Raw genomic sequence first — 22,214 nt, 5'->3', positions numbered from 1 at the left:
TTTGGAAATAGTGAAAGTTTGACATCTTCCTTGCCAATTTGAATGCCTTTTATTTCTTTTAGTTGTCTGATTGCTGAGGCCAGGACTTCCAGTAGTATGTTGAATAACAGTGGTGAGAATGGACATCCCTGTCATTCCTGACCTTAGGGGTAAAGCTCTCAGTTTTTTCCCATTGAGGATGTTGTTAGCTGTAAGCCTTTTGTATATGGCCTTTATGATGTTGAGTTATGTTTCCTCTATCCCTACTTTCTTGAAGGTTTTTATCAAGAAAGTATTTTGTCAAATGCTTTTTTTTTTGCATCTATTGAGAGGGTATAAAGAGGTTCTTATCTGTTCTTTTATTATGTGGTGTATCATATTGGTTGATTTGTAGATATTGAACCACCCCTGCAGCCAGGTAGTAAATCCCACTTGATTGTGGTCAATTCTATTACATTAATTCTATTAATGTACTGTTGGATTCGATTTTCTATTATCATGTTGAGAATTTTCACATCCAGTTTCATCAGGGATATTGGCCTGTTATTCTCTATTTTAGTGGGGTCTTTGTCTGGTTTTGGAATCAAAGTAGTACTGGCCTAGAATAAGTTTGGAAACTTCCCATTTCCATTTTTTGGAACAGTTTGAGAATAATAAGTATTAAGCCTTCTTTAACTGTTTGGTAGAATTCCCCTTGGATGCCATCTGTCCCTGGACTTTGTTGGGAGATTTTTGATTAATGATTAAATTTCTGTGCTGGTTATGGATCTTTTCAAATTTTCTATTTATTCCTGTTTCAGTTTTAGTAGTTTGTATGTTTTTAGGAATTTGTCCATTTCTCTCAGATTGCCCAGTTTGTTGGCATATAGTATTTCATAATATTCTCTTATAATTGTTTGTATTTCTGTGGTGTTGGTATTCTCTCCCCTTTCATCTGTGGTTTTATTTGGGTCCTTTCTCTTTTTCTTTTGATAAGTCTGGCTTAGAGTTTATCAATTTTATTAATTCTTTGAGAGAACCAGCTTTTAGTTCCATTGATCTGTTCTCCTATTTTTTTATATATCATTTACTTATGCTCTTGTCTTTATTTTTTCCCTTCTTCTCCTGGCTTTAGTGGTTATTTGCTGTTGTTTTTCTAGCTCCTTAAAGTGTAAGGTTAGGTTGTGTGTTAGAGACATTTCTTGCTCCTTAAGTCTGTATTGCTATATACTTCCTCCTTCTGACTGCCTTTGCTATCAAAGAGTTTGGACTGTCATGTTTTCTTTTTCATTTGATTCCACATATATTTTTTATTTCCTCCTTAATTTCCTGGTTAACTCATTCATTCTTTAGTAGGAGATTCTTTAATCTCCGTATATTTGTGGTCTTTCCAAATTTTTTCTTGTGGTTGACTTCAAGTTTCATATCATTGTGGCTTGAAAATATACATGGTATGATCTCAGTATTTTTGTACGTGTTGAGCACTGATTTGTGATCCAGTATGTGATCTATTCATGAGAATGCTCCATGTGCACTTGCAAAGAATGTGTATTCCACTGCTTTAGAATGAAATGTTCTGAATATATCTGTTAAGTCCATCTGCTCTAGTGTGTCATTTAAAGCCATTGTTTCCTTGTTGATCTTCTGCATGTATGATCTGTACATTGCTTTAAGTGGGGTGTTAAAGTCTCCTATTATTTTATTATTTTCAATGATTTCCTTTATGTTTGTGATTGATTTATATATTTGGCTGCTTCCAATTAGGGGCATAGATATTTACAATCACTAGATCTTCTTGATCAATATAGACCTTAATTATGATAGAGTGTCTTTCTTCATCTCTTGTTACAGTCTTTGGTTTAAAATCTAGCTTGTCTGATATAAGTATGGCTACTTCGGCTTTTGGTGTCTGTTAGCATGTTAGATGGTTCTCCCTCTCCTCACTTTCAGCCTCAGGATGTCTTTGGGTCTAAAATGAATCTTTTGTAGGCAGCATATAGTTGAGTCTTGTTTTTTTATTTATTATATTGATACCCTATTGTTTTTTTTTATTGGATTCCCAGATAATTCTAACGTGTTTCCAGTGTGAAGTATAACTGCCTTATACCAAGGAAGAAACAGAACTAACATTTATTGATTGGCTATCATGTGTTCTGGGAGCTATACTTGATGTTATCTTGTTTACTCATCAAAGAACCCTGTGAGATAGGAATTATTATTTCTAGGTAAGGAAAGTGAGTCTCAGAGAATTTGAGTAACTTATCAAAGGTCACAGTTAGTACATCAAATGTGCTTTTTACTCAACCATAGTACTTCTAAAAAACAAGAAAAAAACACAACTCATTCTTCAATTATATCTCCATAACTACTCTGATGTAATAATTCCTAATATGCTCATTTTACAGATGTCGAAATTGAGGCATAGAAAGACTAAATTGAGAAATGTGTCTAGGTTGGTAAGTAGTGGAGCAGGGACTCAAACTCAAATCTCAAGATTTTAGTTCCACTTTTTTTTTACATGGAAAACCCATTTACATGGAAAACCCACTTTCCTAATCATTTTGCTTGTCTATGAAATGAGAGAAGTCCTGGCTACTCCTAAGGGTGCCTGTGAGGATTAATAAAATATTAACTATGAAAGAATTCATGGAAAACCATAGGCCAATATTACTGATGCATGATGATGCAAAAATTCTCAACAAAATATTAGAAAACAAAATTCAGATTCACATTAAAAGGAGCATAATCAAGATCAAGTAGGATTCATCCCTGGGAAGCAAAGATGGTTGAATAAGAGCAAATCAATAAATTTGATATATTACATTCATAGAATGAAAGGTAAAAGTCAATGATCATCTCAATCAATGCAGAAAAGCCATTTGACAACTCCCAAAAGCTAAAGTCCAGGACCATAATTCATATATGAAATGAATTCTACCTAACATTTAAAGAAGAATTAATACCTATTCTTGTACTCCTGAAACTAAGACTATAGTATGTTAACTAACTTGAATTTAAATTTAAAAAATAGTAATAAATGGTCAGAAGACTTGAATAGACATTTTTCCAAATAAGACATACAAATGCCAAGAGACTTATGAAAAGATGCTCAACATCACTCATCATCAGGAAAATGCAAATCAAAACTACGAGATATCACCTCACACCTGTTAAAATGGCTACAATAGAAAAATACAAGACATAAGTCTTGGTGAAGATGTGGAGAAAGGAATCCTCTTGCTCTGTTGGTGGGAATGCAGACTGGTTCAGCCAGTGTAGAAAATAGTATTCAGTTTCCTCAAAAAATTAAAACTGGAACTATCCAATTATCCAGTAATTGCACTACTGGTACTTACCCCCCAAAATACAAAAAAAAACCCCAGTCATTCAAAGGGATATATGCATCCCTATATTTATTGGAGCATGATTTACAATAGATAAATTATGAAAGCAGTCCAAGTGTCCATTGATAGATAAGTGGATAAAGAAGATGTGGGGTGTGTGTGTGTGTAACGAAATATTATTCAGTCATAAAAAGAAGAAAATCTTGCCATGAAATGAGTAGATCTAGAAAGTATATTGGTAATTGAAACAAGTCAGTCAGAGAAAGAAAAATACCATATGATCTCACTTGTATGTGGAATTTAAGAAACAAACAAACAAAAAAAAGAAACAAAAAAATAATGAACAAAGGAAAAAAGAGACTAACCAAGAAACAGTCTCTTAATTATAGAGAACAAACTGAGGGTTACCAGAGGGGAGGATTATGGGGGGGATTGGTGAAATAGGATATGGGGATTAAATAATACACATCATCATGAAAAAAAAGTAAAATAAAATAAAATGATAAAAAAGTGGGGTAAAGAGATTAATTTTATAGTAATTGCACTATAGGACCTAAATGCTGGACTAAGGTCATCAGGACTAAATAAATGCCAGTCATCATCTCATTGTTATTGTTTAGTCATAAGTCAGGGCTTTGGAAGTACCTTACTCAACAAAGTTGATGCATTTTGGAAAGTTGGAAAGTTTGTAAATTTGTACAAATCAAATAACACTTCAAATTTGTTAGGAAAGTTCAGTAATTAAAGGTATCCTGAAATGAATATTTCATAATGGTAAAGTAAACATAACAAATAAAAACTATTTGCATTATGATTAACCATCAATAAAAATAATAGATAAAAATATTTGACAAAATTTAATATGTATTCATGGTAAAAACTCTCAACAAATTAGATATAGGAGGAGTGTACCTCAGTATAATAAGGGCAGTATGTGACAGCCCACATCTAACATCATATTCAGTTGTGAAAGTTCCAAAGCTTTCTTTCTAACATCAAGAACAAGACAAGTGTTCAACATTGTTGTGGAAGTCCTAGCCATATTAATTAGGAAGAAAAAGAAAGAAAAGACATCAGAATTGGAAAGAAAGAAGTAACATTATCTCTATTTGATTTTAAGTAGACAAAATCCTAAAGACTTCACCAAAAAAAAAAAAAAAAAAGTGGGGTCTGAGGTGAAAGAAATGAGTGAAGGGGATGATAAGTTTAAAAAAAAAACAAAAAGTAAATTATGTGAGAAAGAAATAAAGAAAATGATTTCATTTGCAAGGGCGTAATAACCAAAGTATTTAGGAATAAATTTAACCAAGGTGCTGAAAGACTTATACTATGAAAACTATAAGACATTGATGAAAGAAGTTGAAGATGAAACAAATAAATGGAAAGATATAGTTCTCATGGATTGCAAGAATTAATATTATTAAAATATCCACACTACCCAAGGCAATCTATAGATTGAATGTAATCCCTAACAAAATATCATAGCACTTTTCACAGACTACAACAAATAATCCTAAAATTTGTCTTGAGAAAGAAGAACAAAGCTAGAGGCATTAATGCTCCCTGATTTCAAATTATATTACAACGTTGTAATCAAAACAGTATGGTACTGGCACAGAAACAGACATATAGATCAGTGGAACAGAATGGAGAGCCCAGAAATAAACCCACATTTATATGGTCCATTAATCTAAGACAAAGGAGGCAAGAATATACAATAGGGAAAAGACTGTCTCTTCAATAAATGGTGCTGGGAAAACTGGATATTCACATGGAAAAGAATGATTCTGATCTTACACTATTCATAAAAGTTAACTTGAAATGGATTAAAGACTTAAATGTAAGACCTGAAACCATAAAATTCCTAGAAGAAAACATATAGGAAAAGCTTCTTGATATGGGTCTTGGCAAATATTTTTTTTGATATGACACCTAAAGCACAACAACATAAAAAATCAAGTGGGACTATGTCAAACCAAAATTCTTTTGCACAGCCAAAGAAACAGTCAACAAAATGTAAAGGCAACCTATGGAATGGGAGAAAATATTTGCAAATCATATATCTGATAAAGGGCTAATAGCCAAAACGTATAAACAACTCATATAACTCAATAGCAAAACAAACAACCTCCAAATAATTCAATTAAATATGAGCAAAGGATTTGAATCAACAGTTTTCCAAATAATATATTAAAATACCCAAGAGGTACATGGAACTTGCTTAACTTCACTAATCATAAGGGAAATGCAATTCAAAACCACAATGAGATATCACTGTGGTTAGGATAACTGTCATCAAAAAGACAAGAGATAACAAATACTGGTGAGGATGTGGAGAAAAGGGAACCCTTGCACACTGTTGATAGGAATGTAAGTTGGTACAACCACTCAGGAAAATAGAGTGGAGGTCCCTCAAAATATTAAAAATAGAATTACCTTATGATGCAGCAATTCCACATCTGAGTATATATCCAAAGGAAATGAAATCACTATGTTGAAGAGATATCTGCACTCCTGTGTTCATTACAGTATTATTTGTAATAGCCAAGACATGGGAAACAAATGTCCATTGATAGATGAATGGATTTAAAAGTTGTGATATACATATATATGTATATTGACATATATATGTATATTAGAATACTATTCAGGCATAAAATAGTTGGATATTTTGCCACTTGTCACAACATGAATGGATCTTTATGGTATTATGCTAAGTGAAATAAATCAGACAAAATCATACTGTATGATCCCACTTATATGTGGAACCTGAAAAACAAACTCATAGAAATAGAAATCAGGCTTGTGGTTGCCAGAAGTGGGGGTTGTTTTAATTGTATGAAGGTAATCAAAGGGTACAAACTTACAGTTATAAAATAAATAAGAACTGAGTATGTAGTGTACAACATGATAATTATAATTAGTATGGCTATGTGGTATTTTGAAAGTTGCTAAGAGAATAGATCCTATCCTTAAACTTGTGTGGTATGTATATCAATTATATTTCAGTAAAACTGAAGGAAAAAAAAATCTCTTTGGTAGGGATTGGCAAGGAAAAAAAAAGAAGAAAGAAAATGAAAACAAAAAGATATTCAACAGGTACTGAACACATTCTTCTGTTAGCCTTTGGTTGGTACCTTCCTCTAGTGTCCAGGCAGGCTCAGAGCACTGGCCCCTACCTCATATCACACAGGTCTATGCCCACCTCCCTATCAAGTACTGTGATTAATTTGTCTTATCTTTTATTCTATCCTTCTAGCTGAATCCTTCAAGGAATTTGCTGAATTGCTCAATGAAGTAGAAAATGAAAGGATGATGATGGTAGGTCTCTAACACTGGGCCATGACCTTATTCATTGGATTGGTACTCTCTTGTTTCCATTTTGTCTCATGGCTGTTTAGTACAGTAAAGATATTTAGGAAATAGATCTGGTTATTCTGTCTCAAGCTTTTACCCTGGGAATTTAACATTAGCTAGAAATAAATTATTGTAGAAACTCCATTCCTCTTCATATCAGTGAGAAAGGGTTTCAAAGGACATTAAACTAGGCTATTGAACATGTGCAAAGCAATTGTGGCCTTTAGTGTTCTTAAACATATTATCCATTTATTTATCTGTTTCTCTGTTTGTAAAAATAATAATATGGGTTTTATTTATATTTGACATATAATTGTTTTATTTAAATCTGTGTGAAAACTTTCCTTACATTTAAAGTCTGTTTTTTAAAATAATATACTTATTTTTAGAGCAGTTTTAGTTTTATAGAAACAGAGATTTCATATAATCCCTTTCTTCTATTTTGATTCCTATAGCTCTGTAGTAAGACTTAATGTTAGGTGTGAACTTTACAACCATTTTGTCAGCATCCACCAAATGAATTACTGGGATTTGATCAAGAGTAGTACATTGAATCTATAGAACAGGTTGGGATAAACTGACATCTTAAAAGTATTTTCTTATTTATGAACATGGATTATCTTTCCATTTATTAAGCCCTTCTTTGATTTCTGTTATCAGAGTTTCTTACATAGCTCTTGTATGCATTTTATTAGATATGTTCCTAAGTAAATATTTTCTTTTTTGTGAGCTCTATTTTAGCAGCTTAAAAAGTAATCATTTTGTGTGGACCCTAGACCTGCAGCACTAATGTCACCTGGCAAATTGTTAGAAATGGAAGTCCTTGGCCCCAACCCAGACCTATTTGTACCTAATGTGAACGTACCTAAGTTGGTCAATATTTATTTTGATTAGGGGTGTGAGGGTAAAGTTGGAACTTTGTAGAGAGCAAAGAGAGGTGTATCTTGCCTTTCTTGATAAGTTGTCTTCCTATGGGCAGTTCAGTTTTGTGAAGTCCATTTATCCAATAGCCAGAGTTCTTCAATCTGTCATTACTCATCCTTTCCAGCAGGGTGGTACTGGCTTTTCAGAATAGTGCTACGATTTTATCTAGGCTCCTAGAGAAGTGGGGTTGCAAGGCTTGGAGGTAGGGGAAGTAGAGACTTAGGTTCCAATAATGGCAGTGCCACTAATTGTTGTTTTCAGACTAATCATGGTATTTTGCTGTCTCTCTTTTTTCATATGTAAAATGAGGAAAATAATCCCTACCTCCCACAGTTGTTGTAAGAGCTCCAAATGATATAATGAAGTGTTCTATATGTAGCAAAAAACACTTATTAAGTAAGTCTTGTTTGTAGTTATCTTTTGTAACCCCCAAGATTCTGCTTGTGGAAATTTGACTTGGGAATTTTCTTAGTTTAAGAGAATTGCTTCTAGGGATACTAAGGATGGACCAATATGGGTAGTTTCTCTGGAGTCTGGTAGATGTCCCCCCACTAGCTAATCTACACTCTACTAACTATTTTCTTCTGCCTGAAGAGTTTGTGGACTATTGCCAATGTTGATCTCAAACGCATTCAACTCCTTTTCATTCAGATACCACTAGAAAGCTCAACTGTACTTCCTTCAGCCCTAGTTGTTTATTTCTTTTATTTACCCAATTATAAAGCTCTAAAATATTTAAGTAGGACTCATCTTTTGAGATATTGTTTTTCTCACCCTTCTTGCTGGATCTTTTCCACAGGAATGACTCATTTTCTTCTTCCATTGTTGTGCCCTTTTGTGCCCACAACTTTTCAATCATGTATTGACTTTTAGCTCCCCACTTCCCGTTTAATTCTAGGAATGCTGTGAAGGTTAAGCTCAATGAGGGCCTTTCACAACGTGCCAGGAATTCATTGCTTGACTGCACCTCTCCCTTTTCCTAGAACTGTGGTAAAAGGACTCCTTACCCCAGTATGGATAATCTGGGTTATCTGAGGTATTAAACAGCTTTTTATCCTTTCTATAAGAAGAGACCAAACGAATCTTTAGAAGAACAGGAAGAAAGTTCACAGCCCTAGCATCTGATAATTGCAAATGTCTAGTCATTCTTGTAATGAACTTAAACTGTTGAAGGAATTATGGAGGAAAGAATTGAGGGGAAGCATTTCCCAACTGTGGTGTTCTTAAATAGTACCCTGTGGGATGTTGTATTAACCTCAGAAGTTGGCCTTGAAAAGTCTGGATAAAAGACTTCCTGTATGATTAAGGATAGGAGTCTTGCCTATGTGCCTTTCTGACTCTGAAGGGGACCTTATTAGCAATATGCAAGGTTTGTCTTTGAGGACTGCCAAGAATGACCTAAAGAGACCCATACTATTTTAAACAGTGTATCTTCAAATCCTTTTTTTGGTAATTAGTTAACAATAAAAGATTCACAGACAATCCTACACTGCTGGATTGTGTACCATCTCTAATCTGCTAAATGTTTTATCTAGTGTTAATTTGGGATTCATGCAATAAGAATCTGATTAAACTCCCTAAGATGTTTAGAATATCAGTTATCATGCTGGGTATTCTATCCTGAGTTAGAAGGTAGGAGCTTTTCTCCTAGAGAATTTATGAAATGGAGGCAGTGATCAGAAAGGGGAATAAAGGTCATATTTAATTAAAAGGGCTTTTTTTGAGTAGATGCTGGACTTCTAAGGGATTTAAAGATAAAACAAAATGAAAAAAAAAAAAAGAGCCAAGCTTCAGTGTGACTATTTCCTATATCTCTAGCTCTGTTTTCTGGCAGAAAGTAATATAATTACCAATGAGTGTCAAAAAAAGGAAGCGGCTCAGAGTATCTATTTGTGTTGTAGGAGACTGGGAGCAATATTGCCAATGTGATTAAGGGAAATCTATGGCCTCCAATTTCAGTGAATCATATACTAGTTTCCTAGGGCCAAACATACAAAAAGCAAGTGGTCTTATGGACCCTGTGTGAGAAGTTGCTGGTACACCTGCTTATGCAAGAAAATCCCCTTTGAATCACGAAAACTGGTACTGTGCCATCCTTGTGTTGCCTGTGTATGCAAGGGCTCAGCTGAATATCCATATAGAGGTTTGACACATATTACTCTCCTTAGAAATGGCATGTTTACTTCTTATTCAACAGCAAACTTCTTCAGTGTGTCCCAGGTAACCACTTTTTTTGTGTTACCTTGGTGAAAGTGGAAATAATTTTTTCTAATTATCTATTGCTGCATAAAAACCTATTTCAAAATACAGTGGCTTAACCTAAAACCATTTAATTTTATCTCATTATGTTCAGGAATTCAGGCAGGGGTCAGCTGGGTGATTCTTCTGCTTCATATGGAGGTGTTCACCTGGGAGGTGGGTTGATGTGGAGAGACCAAAGCAGCTTTGCTTACCTATCTTGCACCTCAGTGGGATGGCTGGAAGGTTGGGCTGAACATAACTTTTACCAGAATGTGTATGTTTGGCCTCACTACTTTGGTAGTCTCAGGTCAGTCTAACTTCTTAGAGAGTGGCTCAGGGCTCCCCATTGGGAGTGTTCCAAGAGAACCAGGTGGAAGTTGCTGGCCTTTTATGACTTAGTCTGAGAAGTCACATTGTGTCACTTCTGCTATATTCTATTGGTTCAAAGAAGTAATGAACTCACTCTCATTAAAGGTAGAGGGGGAAGAGGCCTCACCTCAATAGGAGAAGTGTCACAAAATTTGTGGCCATGTTTTAAAAGTTCCACAAAAGGAAAGAAGAAAAATGACTCTCTGCATTGGATCTATGATACCAATGACATAATTTGTTTCCAGGTAGGTACACAAAGTTGATGTCACACAATTCACAGTTCATAACTGTAGAGTGTGTTGGGCAAAAGAGATGTGCTAGTACTTTTAATAGAAGAATTCTTGTTTTTGATCAAGCAGAATCACTGGTGTCTTTATTTTTGGTGCTAGGGCTTCTGGTAGAGCTTTGATTGGGTGAGAGTTTGCCCATTTAGTTGAACTTTGAATCATACCTAGACACAAAACAGGAGACCCAAAGTGCCTGCAGGGCATAGCTAAAAAATATGTACTAATGCCCCAACTTGCCATGCATTTTGGTGGGTAGTTTAAAAACTGCTTCTTTTTTTTTTTAAACGTTTTTATTTAGTTTTGAGACAGAGAGAGACAGAGCATGAACAGGGGAGGGGCAGAGAGAGAGGGAGACACAGAATCAGAAGCAGGCTCCAGGCTCTGAGCCATCAGCCCAGAGCCCGACGCGGGGCTCGAACTCACGGACCGTGAGATCGTGACCTGAGCTGAAGTCGGACGCTTAACCGACTGAGCCACCCAGGCGCCTCTAAAAACTGCTTCTTAATATGGAGAATACAGGACTGGTCAAAACTGGCTCTTTACTCTGTTTTCTATTTTTGGTATGAATATATATCTTGTCTTACTGACACTTTATGTCTCATTTGACAAGGAAGGCAGTCCCTCATTTTCCTGTCTTATACTATATCAAAATTAATGCAATGGATCCTAAAACCCAGCCCTTTAGATGTATTCTTTTAGGTCCTCCATTAAAATACAGCTGATTCCGACAAGTGAAGAAAACAAACTCCACTTTCTGCCTTGGACAGGTGTAATTTTTCAAGAGGTTAGTATTGAAGACAAAACTTTGTGTATCTCTGCCTGACCACTAAGCAATGGGTCCAATTTGTAAATGGGGTTTTTATATCTCTAGACCCATATTAATGTCAATGTTTTAGTATTTGGGCAGGCTGTTTTTAGCAGCTTCAGAGCATCTATAGTTAGGTAATTTGAAGGCCTAGTCCAGTGTTCTCTGTGATGCTGTAATACACTCCAAGTTCTGAAGGAAATGTTCTGGTTTTATGACACACACTGGCAGGACTGGAAACAATTTATATTGATGCTATTACTGCTAACTCATTTCCCTCTCATGAAATTATTTGCACTTCGTGCAATTGGTATTTTCATGCATTTTCCATTCCCTTTATCTTATCTTTTCCACATATACTTCAGGCCCCCATATCTGTTTCTGGACATGACTATAGATATTTATCGATTAAAAACTCAGATAAGACTGCCAGTAAAAATACAGAGAAATGCCCCTAGTGTTCCTTCTCTCATTTCCTCTCAAATCATTAGATTTTAAAAGACCAATATGGGGAGGGGGGGGAAGTAACAACAATGGGAAAAAAAAAACAGCAAATCAATTTACATTTTGCAGACTGATGTATTACAATGAAATGCCTTAGTAACAAGGAAACTTGAATCTTATCTTTTCTAATCTGAAAGTTGTTTTATATGTTTTCTTTTTTTTTCTAGGTACACAATGCTAGTGATTTGCTGATTAAACCCCTGGAAAATTTTCGGAAGGAGCAAATAGGCTTCACCAAGGTACATTTTCTCCACATAAGATATTTTTTACGGCAGTTGAGTAGTTGTTTGGGCTACCACCCTTCATTCTTTATGGGCGAGGAGGGTTCATATATATAAGAATCATTCAAAAAAGTGAGAAAATCTGGAATTGGTGCCTGGTCATGTTTCCAACTAGCTGTGCAACTGTTGACAAGTCAGTTCTCGTTTTGGAGCTTCCATTTCTCCATCTGGAAAATGAGGAGCTCAATAATAACAAGTATTATTTAAAGGGTAATTACTGTTATATTTGCTAAGCATTGGGCTTCATGCTTTACATTCATTCTCTAATTACAACAATTGTGTGAGGTTCTGGTAGTATCTCATTTTACAAATGAGGCAACTGAGGTTTGGGCATGATAAAGAACTTGATCAAAGTTATATAGTTAGTGACAGTAACCAGGATTTAGACTTTAGGGTTTTTTAGCTTCAAATCCCACATTCTTTCCATTAAGCCATACTATGTAGATCTTTGCTGTCCAATATTATAGCCATAGTTATATAAATAAATTAAAATTAACAACTCAGTTTCTCAGTCATGCTAGTCACATTTCAAGTAGTCAGTACCCACATGTGGGTAGTAGCTACTATATTGGATTGCACAGATATAGAACATTCCATCATTGTAGAAATTTCTACTGGACAGCACCTTGCCAGATAATCTGAGATTATTTCCAGCTTGGCTACTCATGGATCTGATTCCCCAGTGTTTCATAAAGGGATAAAAATTGTCAAATTTATTCTTTTTCAGCTAGGTGTAGGCCTATTTTCTGAACTCCAATATGTGTGCCATGTAACCTAAATAGTCTTCCAGAACTAAATATAGCATCTTGACCAAGCATGTAGTCCTAAAAAGGACTAAGAACACACCATCTGGTTATTATCTAGAATATTGTGACAAGCAGTTTGGATTGAAGATATGGAAGTAGGAAAACAGAGGAGACTAAGTGGCTGTGATACCATAGCTGGATATCATCAGTCAGATTGACATGGGCATTATTTGAGTGACTGACATCAAGGGTAAATGAGTTATCTGGATAGCCCAGTAATTCTGGATTCCACTCAGTTTACCTGGAATCTTATTAACATAAATACTTAATTGGGAAAGTATATAATTGAAGGAGAGAAGAACCTTTAAAATCACAAGTGTGGTATGGAAGTAATTAACCACTGACTAAGTGATGTGACAGTTGTTACATAACAATGAATAAAGAGTATGAAGAAGCATAGACAATTTGAGAATCTTCACAGTTAGTCTACTTTCGCTCCTGAATGATATTAGGAAAAAGCACAGTAAAAATATGCTGCATTGGTTGACCCCATATCATCTGAGGGAAACAAGTTTCTAACATATATTTCCTATGTCCCAGGCCTGTGCTGAGGATTTTACATATGCTGTCTTCCTTAATTATTACAGCAAATCTATGAGGTGGGATGTATAATATTCATTATCCCAATGAAGAAACAGAGACTCAGAAAGCTTAAATTCCTATATTCCTATCAGTCTTTTTTTTCCTACTTCTTTACTGGTAAGGTCAACTTGCACACCTAAAAGGAAAGTGACCAACTCTCAGTATGAGTGTTGTTTTTCAGTCTGTCTAGAATTATCCTAGTAGTAAAATTTGGGGGTAATAGAGCACTGAACTAAAGACTAGAAAATACAGCTTTCAGTCTACCTCTGTGTGTTTTCCAATTATTGCCTCTCAGTTCCAGCACTTCTTAATACATGTTCTATGAAATTGGACAGAATTCCTTTAAGCATCACTCCTTTATACATGCTGTTAAGCTTTCTCAGTAGAGGGTGCTGGAGGGATATTGCAGGGAGAAGGGGCTCTCCTGAAGTTTTCAGCTGCTGCAAGTGGGCGTCAGTAGAGAGGGAGTGAGCTATCTGGTGAGGCTCTGAACCAGTCACACATCCAAAACACATAGTCCCTCAGTGACCTTGAAGCCTCTCTGCCTGGCCTGGTGATAACTTTCCTGCTGGTCTCTCAGTTTAGGTCTCTCCCTGAAAGCTTCCCCACTCATGCTGTCCCCTAGCTTCCCTCTGTAGGGCCCCCACCTATCCCACCAGCTGACTGAAGGTCCATAACAGAGTTGCTGCTCCATGATTTCTCTGCCAGCTCCCACACAGCCTATTTGAATTCTAGGAGGTTCCTCCTGAGGCAGGCTGGTCCTGCAATGCTTATCTGCAACCTAGAAGGTTCCCATTCTCTCTATAGTACTACCTGCGCTCTGGAGAGTTGCCTCCTGCTTACCTAGTAACTGTGGACCACCAGGCCAAACCAATTTAAACTAATTTCTTTGCTTAAATTACACCTTTTCCAATGAGTTTGGAACCCCTTCCAGATTTCCCCTTCCTTGTGTGCCTTCTCTCAGCCTCAGGGTACTGTAAAGAGTTTCCTTATATATTATAGTTACTTTCTTTTTAGTTTAACAAGTTTGTAGTTTAATAATTCTATGTAGTGGTTTTTGTCTTTTGTCTGGGCCCAGACTGATACACCCAGCACTTCTGCTAGTTGGCTCTGTGACTTAATTGGTAGTGGTATGTGCTTTGCCAGGCCATTACAGAGAGAGGTGTGTGTTCTCATTTGAACCTCAGAACCTTGTAAAGTAGAAGTTACTATCCATTTTTTACAGATGAAGATACTAAGGTTCAGTGAGGTGTAGTGTCTAAAGCCATTCAGCCAGGAAGTGGCAGAGCTTGGGTTTGAATTCAGTTTTCTTGATTGTACGTCTGGGGCTCATTTCACTTTATGAGAGATCTCACTTCTCTCTGGACCTCAGTTTTGTCATATGTACAAAAAATGATGGGCAAATAATTCCTAATCTAATATTCTGTGTGAAATTCTAAGGGTGATTAAATGTGCATCTATACAGTAGTAGTAGAAATTGACTAGTCAGAATTTAGTGTGCTATAAATGTAAAATATGTGCTAGATTTTGAAGGTAGTGTGAAAATTTTAAATATCATTAATATTTTATATTGATCACATGTTGAAGTGGTACTCTTTTGGATATAGTGTGTTAAATATATTGTTGAGATAAATTTCACCTGTTTCTTTTTCCTTTTTTTTATTTTTTTCAATATATGAAGTTTATTGTCAAATTGGTTTCCATACAACACCCAGTGCTCATCCCAAAAGGTGCCCTCCTCAATACCCATCACCCACCCTCCCCTCCCTCCCCCCCCCCCCCCATCCACCCTCAGTTTGTTCTCAGTTTTTAAGAGTCTCTTATGCTTTGGCTCTTTCCCACTCTAACCTCTTTTTTTTTTTTTCCTTCCCCTCCCCCATGGGTTTCTGTTAAGGATCCTGAGAACCTTTTTCCTTTTCCTAATATGCTTACTAGAAAGTTAAAAATTATAAATGTGGCTTGCATTAAATTTCTATTTGGTAGCACTGAACAAGAGAAAGTAATTACAGTTGAATTATTTATTTTATAACTGGAAGTTTGTACCTCTTGTTCCCCTTTATCCATTTTACCCATGCCCCCACCCTGCCCCCCTCTGGCAACCACCAGTTTGTTCTCTGTATTTAAGATTTTGTATTTTGGTTTGTTTGTTCATTTGTTTTATTTTTTAGATTGCACATGTAAGTGAAATTATATGGTATTTGTCTTTCTCTGTCAGACTTATTTCACTTAGCATAATAACCCTCCAGGTCCATCTGTGTTCTTACAGATGGCAAGATCTTTCTTTTTTAATGCTGATAATATATATCACATCTTATTTACCCATTCATCTGTCAATGAATGGTTGGTTGCTTCCATATCTTGGTTATTGTAAATAATGCTGCTATAAAGATAGAGAGGTGCATATCTTCTTGAAATACTGTTTTTCCCCCCTTTGGGTAAACACCGAGCAGTGGGATTACTGGATCATATCACATTTTTTTTTTGATTTTTTGAGGAACCTCCATACTGTTTTCTACAGTGGCTGTACCAGCTTGCATTCTCACCAACAGTGCAACAGCATTTGCTTTTTCTTTCTCTGCATCCTCGCCAGCACCTGTTGTTTCTTGTGTTGTTGATTTTAGCCATTGTTACAGGTGGGAAGTGATATCTCATTGTGGTTTTGATTTGTATTTCCCTGATGATGAGTGATGTTGAGCATCTTTTCATGTGACTATTGACCATCTAGATGTCTTATTTGGAAAAATGTCTCTTCACTGTCCATTTTTAAATTGGATTGTTTAATTGTTGGTACTAACTTTTACAAGTTCTGTATATATTTTGGATATTAACCCCTTATCAGATATGTCATTTACAAATCTCTTGTTCAGTGACAGTTTTGTTGACAGTTTCCTTTGTTATGCAAAATTTGTTTATTTTGATCAAGTCCCAATAGTTTAATATTTCTTTTGTTTCCCTTTCCCAAGGTGACATATCTAGAAAAATGTTGCCATGGCCGATGTCAAAGAGGTTACTGCCTATGATTTCTTCTAGGAGGTGTTTGGTTTCAAGTCTTACATTTAGGTCCAAGTAATTGCTTTTGATAGAAAGGTCCTGACATTTCGTGGATTCTCTGGATTCAGAATTAACAGAAAGGCAGCATTTGAAGAAAATTCATATACACATAGATATATAATTAATTAAATTAGTTAACACACACACACACACACACATATATATATATAAAGTTATTCAAATAGCACCTGGCAAATAATATATGTTAGTGTTTTGTTATCATCATCATCATCATTATCATTGTTATTGGCAGCAAAACTGGGAGAATAGAACACTCTGCATGAAATTGTCCAATTGGTGATGGTCTTACTCTGATTAAAATAATCACAAGAAGTGGCACCTGGGTGGCTTGGTTGATTAAGCGGCAGACTTTGGCTCAGGTCATGATCTTGCGGTTCATGGGTTCAAGCCCTGCGTCCGGGCTCTGTGCTGACAGCTTGGAGCCTGCTTCGAATTCTGTGTCTCCCTCTCTCTCTGCCCCTTCCCTGCTTGCACTCTGTCTCTCTACATCTCTCAAAAGGGAATAAACATTTAAAAAGAATTTTAAAAAATCACAAGAAGAGACGTTAGTGAATGAGGCAGGAAGAGAAGGATAGGGTCAATGAATGTTTCCCAAGTGACTACTGGTATATGGAGAAGTTTCATTTCACTAGAACTGTGTCTCTGGCTCTGCAGGATGTGGAAGATGTCTTCTTATCATAGAAAGTAAAACAAACAAACAAACAAACAAACAAACAAACGGGGTAAATAAAAGAGAGTGCTGGGAACTGAGAGGGGACATATTCGGAATAAACTCATCTTGTTCAAAGAAGATTAGCCTCTTCAAATGATGCTGATGATACTACCTCTTGAAATAATAAATGTCTTGTGTGAAATCTGTGGAAAGGTGAATGGTCATGCATGGAGGGGAATGATGTGTGATAATCAAATGGTACTCTTCTCTTGTGGTTCCTGTGATAGATTTTGAGCTATTGGTCTGGGTTGGCTTTCCTGGGTAATGCAAGTTACTCTGTTTGCAGAGTCCATTTGCAGGCCAATGAACTCTGTTGTAAGTTCAGCTTGGCTAACCAAGACCTAGTGGAAAGGCTCTTTCAATAATCAGAATCTCAAAAGGCCATTTTGCAACACAGTCATTTCACAAAGACAACAGATTCTCTATCTGATTAGCCACTCTGATGTGATGCCTTGGATACTATCTTTTGTTATACAATAGATTCTAAATGTCTCAGATAGTTGGCTTCCCAGGCATGGAATCATGGGTCAGATGATTTCCCAGGTATCCTCTCCATCAGAGGATTTTTTTCCCTAGGAGAAACTGTCTTGGTAGGGCTCCTAACTCCCTACTTAAGCCAGAACAGTTTCTCTTGCATTTATAATAGGATTCTATTGGCTAAAAAGTTTGAACACCAACTCTTTATGCTAAAACTCTATTGGTCTCCCTTTTCCAATTAAATAGGATATGTCTTTTAATCTCTGTATGGCAGTTAGGACATATGCAATTAGATGAAAATTTGTTTTCTTCAAATTTTAGTGTGTAATCTGCAATGTAATCAGACTAATCCCATTTTACAACCCTTAAGTTTTGACAAAAATAGCTTTTATTTTTCTACTGTAAAATTGAATTTATATACAATTGAAAATAAAATAATGCAATCAAATATATTTAAAAACTTAATAGTCTTCATTCTTTACCTACTCCTCAAAAAACATTCATTTTTAACCACTTATATTCCACCATTTGGTGGTTACTTTCATATTTTAAAAAAATATGCTTGTATTGCTATTGCATTATTTATCTACTTGGGAAATTATTTAATTTGTCTTGCTATAAACAGAGGGGATCATGGCTCATACCTCTTTCTTCCCCTCCCCTCCTGTTGTTGGGTGGACTGGGGAGACCCCCAGATCCTGAGGACTCCACCCAGCCTGTCTCTGGGAATGGTTGTCGCCAGAGGCTCTTATTCTCATCACCAGAAAGAATTCAAGGATGGACCAGACACAGTGGTTGAGCAGTGCTGGTGGAAAAGTTTATTAAAATGAGAGTACACTCTTAAGATCTGAGAGCAGGCAAGCTCAAGTGAACACTGTGCCCCAGGTTTGGGTCTTTATCTTTTATAAACTAAGGGATGGAATATTTATTATTTGTGGAGGGTATTTCTTTGGGAGCAGGGTTTCATGCCTTTTCTCCCTCACTTGATGAGGGTCTCAGGCCTTCTTTGCCTTGGGCCTGTGTAGTTTTGATATGGCTTCTTGTGGCTTTGTTTTTGGAGTGCTGTCAGGACAGGTCTCTAACTTTCCTGATAATGGAGCATGATATGCCCTTTGCTGGCCTCCAGGCATCCTGTTAAAGCCTAACTGCCTATTCTAACACTTATAATTTTTAATAACTATAACATACTTTTACCTTCTGTTGTTCACCACTGTTTAAATAATATACTTAACCCATATTTCTTACTCCATCACCTTTTGACTGACTTTGTAAGATGAAAGTATTAACACTTCTGTCTTGCTTTACTAAAAGCCTCGACTCCTGTCAGACACACCTTTACTTTTCACTGGTAGGGTTGATAACAGTACTATTCTATTCTGGAACCTTAATTTAATCTTGTTTTTGGTTATTATTAGGCTCATTTTATAGTGGCAAATGCAAGTGAAATTTCCATAATTTTAACACAAGTTTCTTGGCTCTGAGTCCATGAATTTTCACATTTCTTATATTGGATTAATATAAGTATTAATTTCTGGTGGATGGGATAGATCAAGGATGACACCTTCTTTACCCTTTTCTCTTAATTTCCTGTCTACTAGGCTTAGAGTTTTTTGACCACCCTACTCTAGACTCCTGTTTAGTTAACTCCTTCTATTCCTCTTACCTCTTAAAAGTAACTGTACATGCAAATTTTGTGAGTCATTTTCCATGTGTATATTTTAGCTATCACTTGATTAACAGAAGCCTTCCCACCACTATTCCCCTTCTAACCACCATGCAACAACCCCCCCCCCAACATCCTGCACCAAGGTCAAGGAAGGACAAACAAAACTCAGTCCAGTTCTGTTCATAATGGGTCTTTCATGTAGCAGTGTAGAATGCTGGACTGTCCATTGGAGATGGCAGAATAAAGACTTAGTCATCTCCTGTAGACCCATGACAGAGAAAGTATTTGTACCCTTTGATTCATATTTTTTGGACTTGTCAGAATTGTCCACAGTATTATGTTTTCAGTTCTTTTTCAAGGATTCCCTTGCCAAAGAACTGTCGCTGAATTGAGACTTTGTGTATTCTCTGGACATAATAGGGCCAAATTGCCTAAGACATCTGAATCTGCATTTAACTCACTTTTTGGAGAGTTAGAGCTTCTATGGAAGCTATGATATTAGTGTGTTCTTACCCAACAGATGTCAGGCAAGAGACATTGACAGTAATGTATGAAGTTGCCAGTCTTATTGCTGTTTCTTCTCCATGAACAGAGATCATAGGAAGAACTTTAGGAAAAGAGCCTGTTCTGGAAACAGATGAGGTTGAAAAAATTAAGAAGATGGAACAAAATGCAACCTGATAGGATAGGTGAAACCAAGGGTGTATCAGTCTGCCCTGCATTCCAAATATGAGAGTATACCCTGGGACAGAAAGGAAGGAAACAGGAGCAAAGAACTTTCAACAGCTACAAAGAGTTTGAATTATCACATCCACTCATCCCTGTTTGAATCTCAATGGCCCCATAATGTATTAACCAGAAGAGTGAAATACTCAAGGTGCTCAAGAGCTAAGCTGTGTGACAGTAATCCATAAGTGGTTTCCAAGCCAATATTAAATATTTTACATGATTTATAATAATTACCAGATACTAGGTAATTGCTGTATATTAACTCAGTTAAGCATTATTATCTGCATCCCACAGATGAGTAATTCAAGACCCATAATGGCCAAATAACTTGTCCAAGGACACAAAGTTATTAACAGAAGTAAGCTTCAACCAGATTTTCGTAATTCCAGAAATTGTACTCTTTCCATTTTATGCACTCTGAACCCAGATTATGTGGGGTTGTTATGAAAAAAAATTAAAAAAGATAGATTAATAATGCCTATTGACAATTTAATGGGTAAACAAATTCACAATAAATTCACAGTACTTTTACAGCAATGAGAATGAATGAACTAGACCTGTTGTATACAACAACATGAATGAATCTGACAAATATAAGGTCAAGGGGGGAGAAGCTTGTCACAAAAGATTACCTGCTGTGTGTACATATTTTTATAGAATTTAAAAACAAACAAAAATAAGTGATGGTGTTAGAAGCCAGTATACTGGTTACCCCACAATGAGGTATTAGTGACAAAGTCAGGCATAAGTGTCACTTTAAGGGAGTTGGTAATATTTTGGCTTTTTATATGAGTGCTGATTGCACATGCATTTTCAGTTTGTGAATATTGAAACTTGTGTAGAGTATTTTTCAGGTTACATGCTACAATTCTTTATTAAGTTTTTTTATTTAAACTCCAGTATAGTTAACAATAGTGTTAAATTAGTTTTACGTGTATAATATAGTGATTCAACAATTTCATACATTACCCAGTGCTCATCACAACAAGTGCACTCCTTAATCCCCGTCACCTATTTGACCAATCCCCCACTCACCTCCCCTCTGGCAATCATCATTTTGTTCTCTATAGTTAAGAGTCTCTTTCTTGCTTTCTCTCTCTTTCCCTCTCTTTTTTGATGTGTGTATTTGTTTTTTTCCTAAATTCCACATTTGAGTGAAATTATATGGTATTTGTCTTTCTCCGACAGACTTATTTCACTTAGCATTATACTTTCCAGCTCAATCCATGTTGTTGCAAATGGCAAGATTTCATTACTTTTTATGGCTGAATAATATTCTTGTGTGTGTGTGTGTGTGTGTGTGTGTGTGTGTGTGTACACCACATCTTCTTCTTTATCCATTCATCAATTGATGGACACTTGGGATCTTTCCATAATTTGGCTATTACAGATAATGCTGCTATAAACATTGGGGTGCATGTATCCCTTTGAATTAGCATTTTTGCATTCTTTGGGTAAATACCCAGTAGTGCAATACCTGGGTCATAGGGTAGTTCTATTTTTCACTTTTTGAAGAATCTCCATACTGTTTTCCAGAGTGGCTGCATCAGTTTGCATTCCCACTAACAATGCTGGAGTGTTCCTTTTTCTCCACATACTTGCCAACACCTGTTGTTTCTTGTGTTGTTGATTTTAGACATTTTCCCAGGTGTGAGGTGATATCTAATTATAGTTTTGACTTGTATTTCCCTGATGATTAGTGATGTTGAGCATCTTTTCATGTGTCGCTAGCCATCCGTATGTCTTCTTTTGAAAATGTCTATACATGTCTTCTGCCCATTTTATAATGGGATTATTTATTTTTGGTGTTGAGTTTTATAAGTTCTTTTTTTATTTTTCTTTTTTTTTTAGGTTGTTTTTATTTTTTATTTTTTTATTTTTTTATTTTTTTTAATATATGAAATTTATTGTCAAATTGGTTTCCATACAACACCCAGTGCTCATCTCAAAAGGTGCCCTCCTCAATACCCATCACCCACCCTCCCCTCCCTCCCACCCCCCATCAACCCTCAGTTTGTTCTCAGTTTTTAACAGTCTCTTATGCTTTGGCTCTCTCCCACTCTAACCTCTTTTTTTTTTTTTCTTCCCCTCCCCCATGGG

General features: G+C 36.0%; 1 protein-coding gene across 1 annotated transcript in view; it reads left to right on the top strand.

Annotated features, from left to right (window-relative positions):
- Nucleotides 1–22,214, top strand: part of OPHN1 (oligophrenin 1) — a 530,949-nt gene that overhangs the window by 181,534 nt on the left and 327,201 nt on the right. Inside the window, exons 4-5 of the mRNA XM_049643254.1 lie at nt 6,562–6,623; nt 11,957–12,028. Coding sequence (XP_049499211.1) covers nt 6,562–6,623; nt 11,957–12,028 — 134 coding nt within the window. The remainder of the gene's footprint in view (nt 1–6,561; nt 6,624–11,956; nt 12,029–22,214) is intronic.

Source organism: Panthera uncia, chromosome X (genome assembly GCF_023721935.1).
Source record: "Panthera uncia isolate 11264 chromosome X, Puncia_PCG_1.0, whole genome shotgun sequence".
Taxonomy (NCBI): Eukaryota; Metazoa; Chordata; class Mammalia; order Carnivora; family Felidae; genus Panthera; species Panthera uncia.
This window is presented reverse-complemented; position numbering and strand designations above follow the sequence as displayed.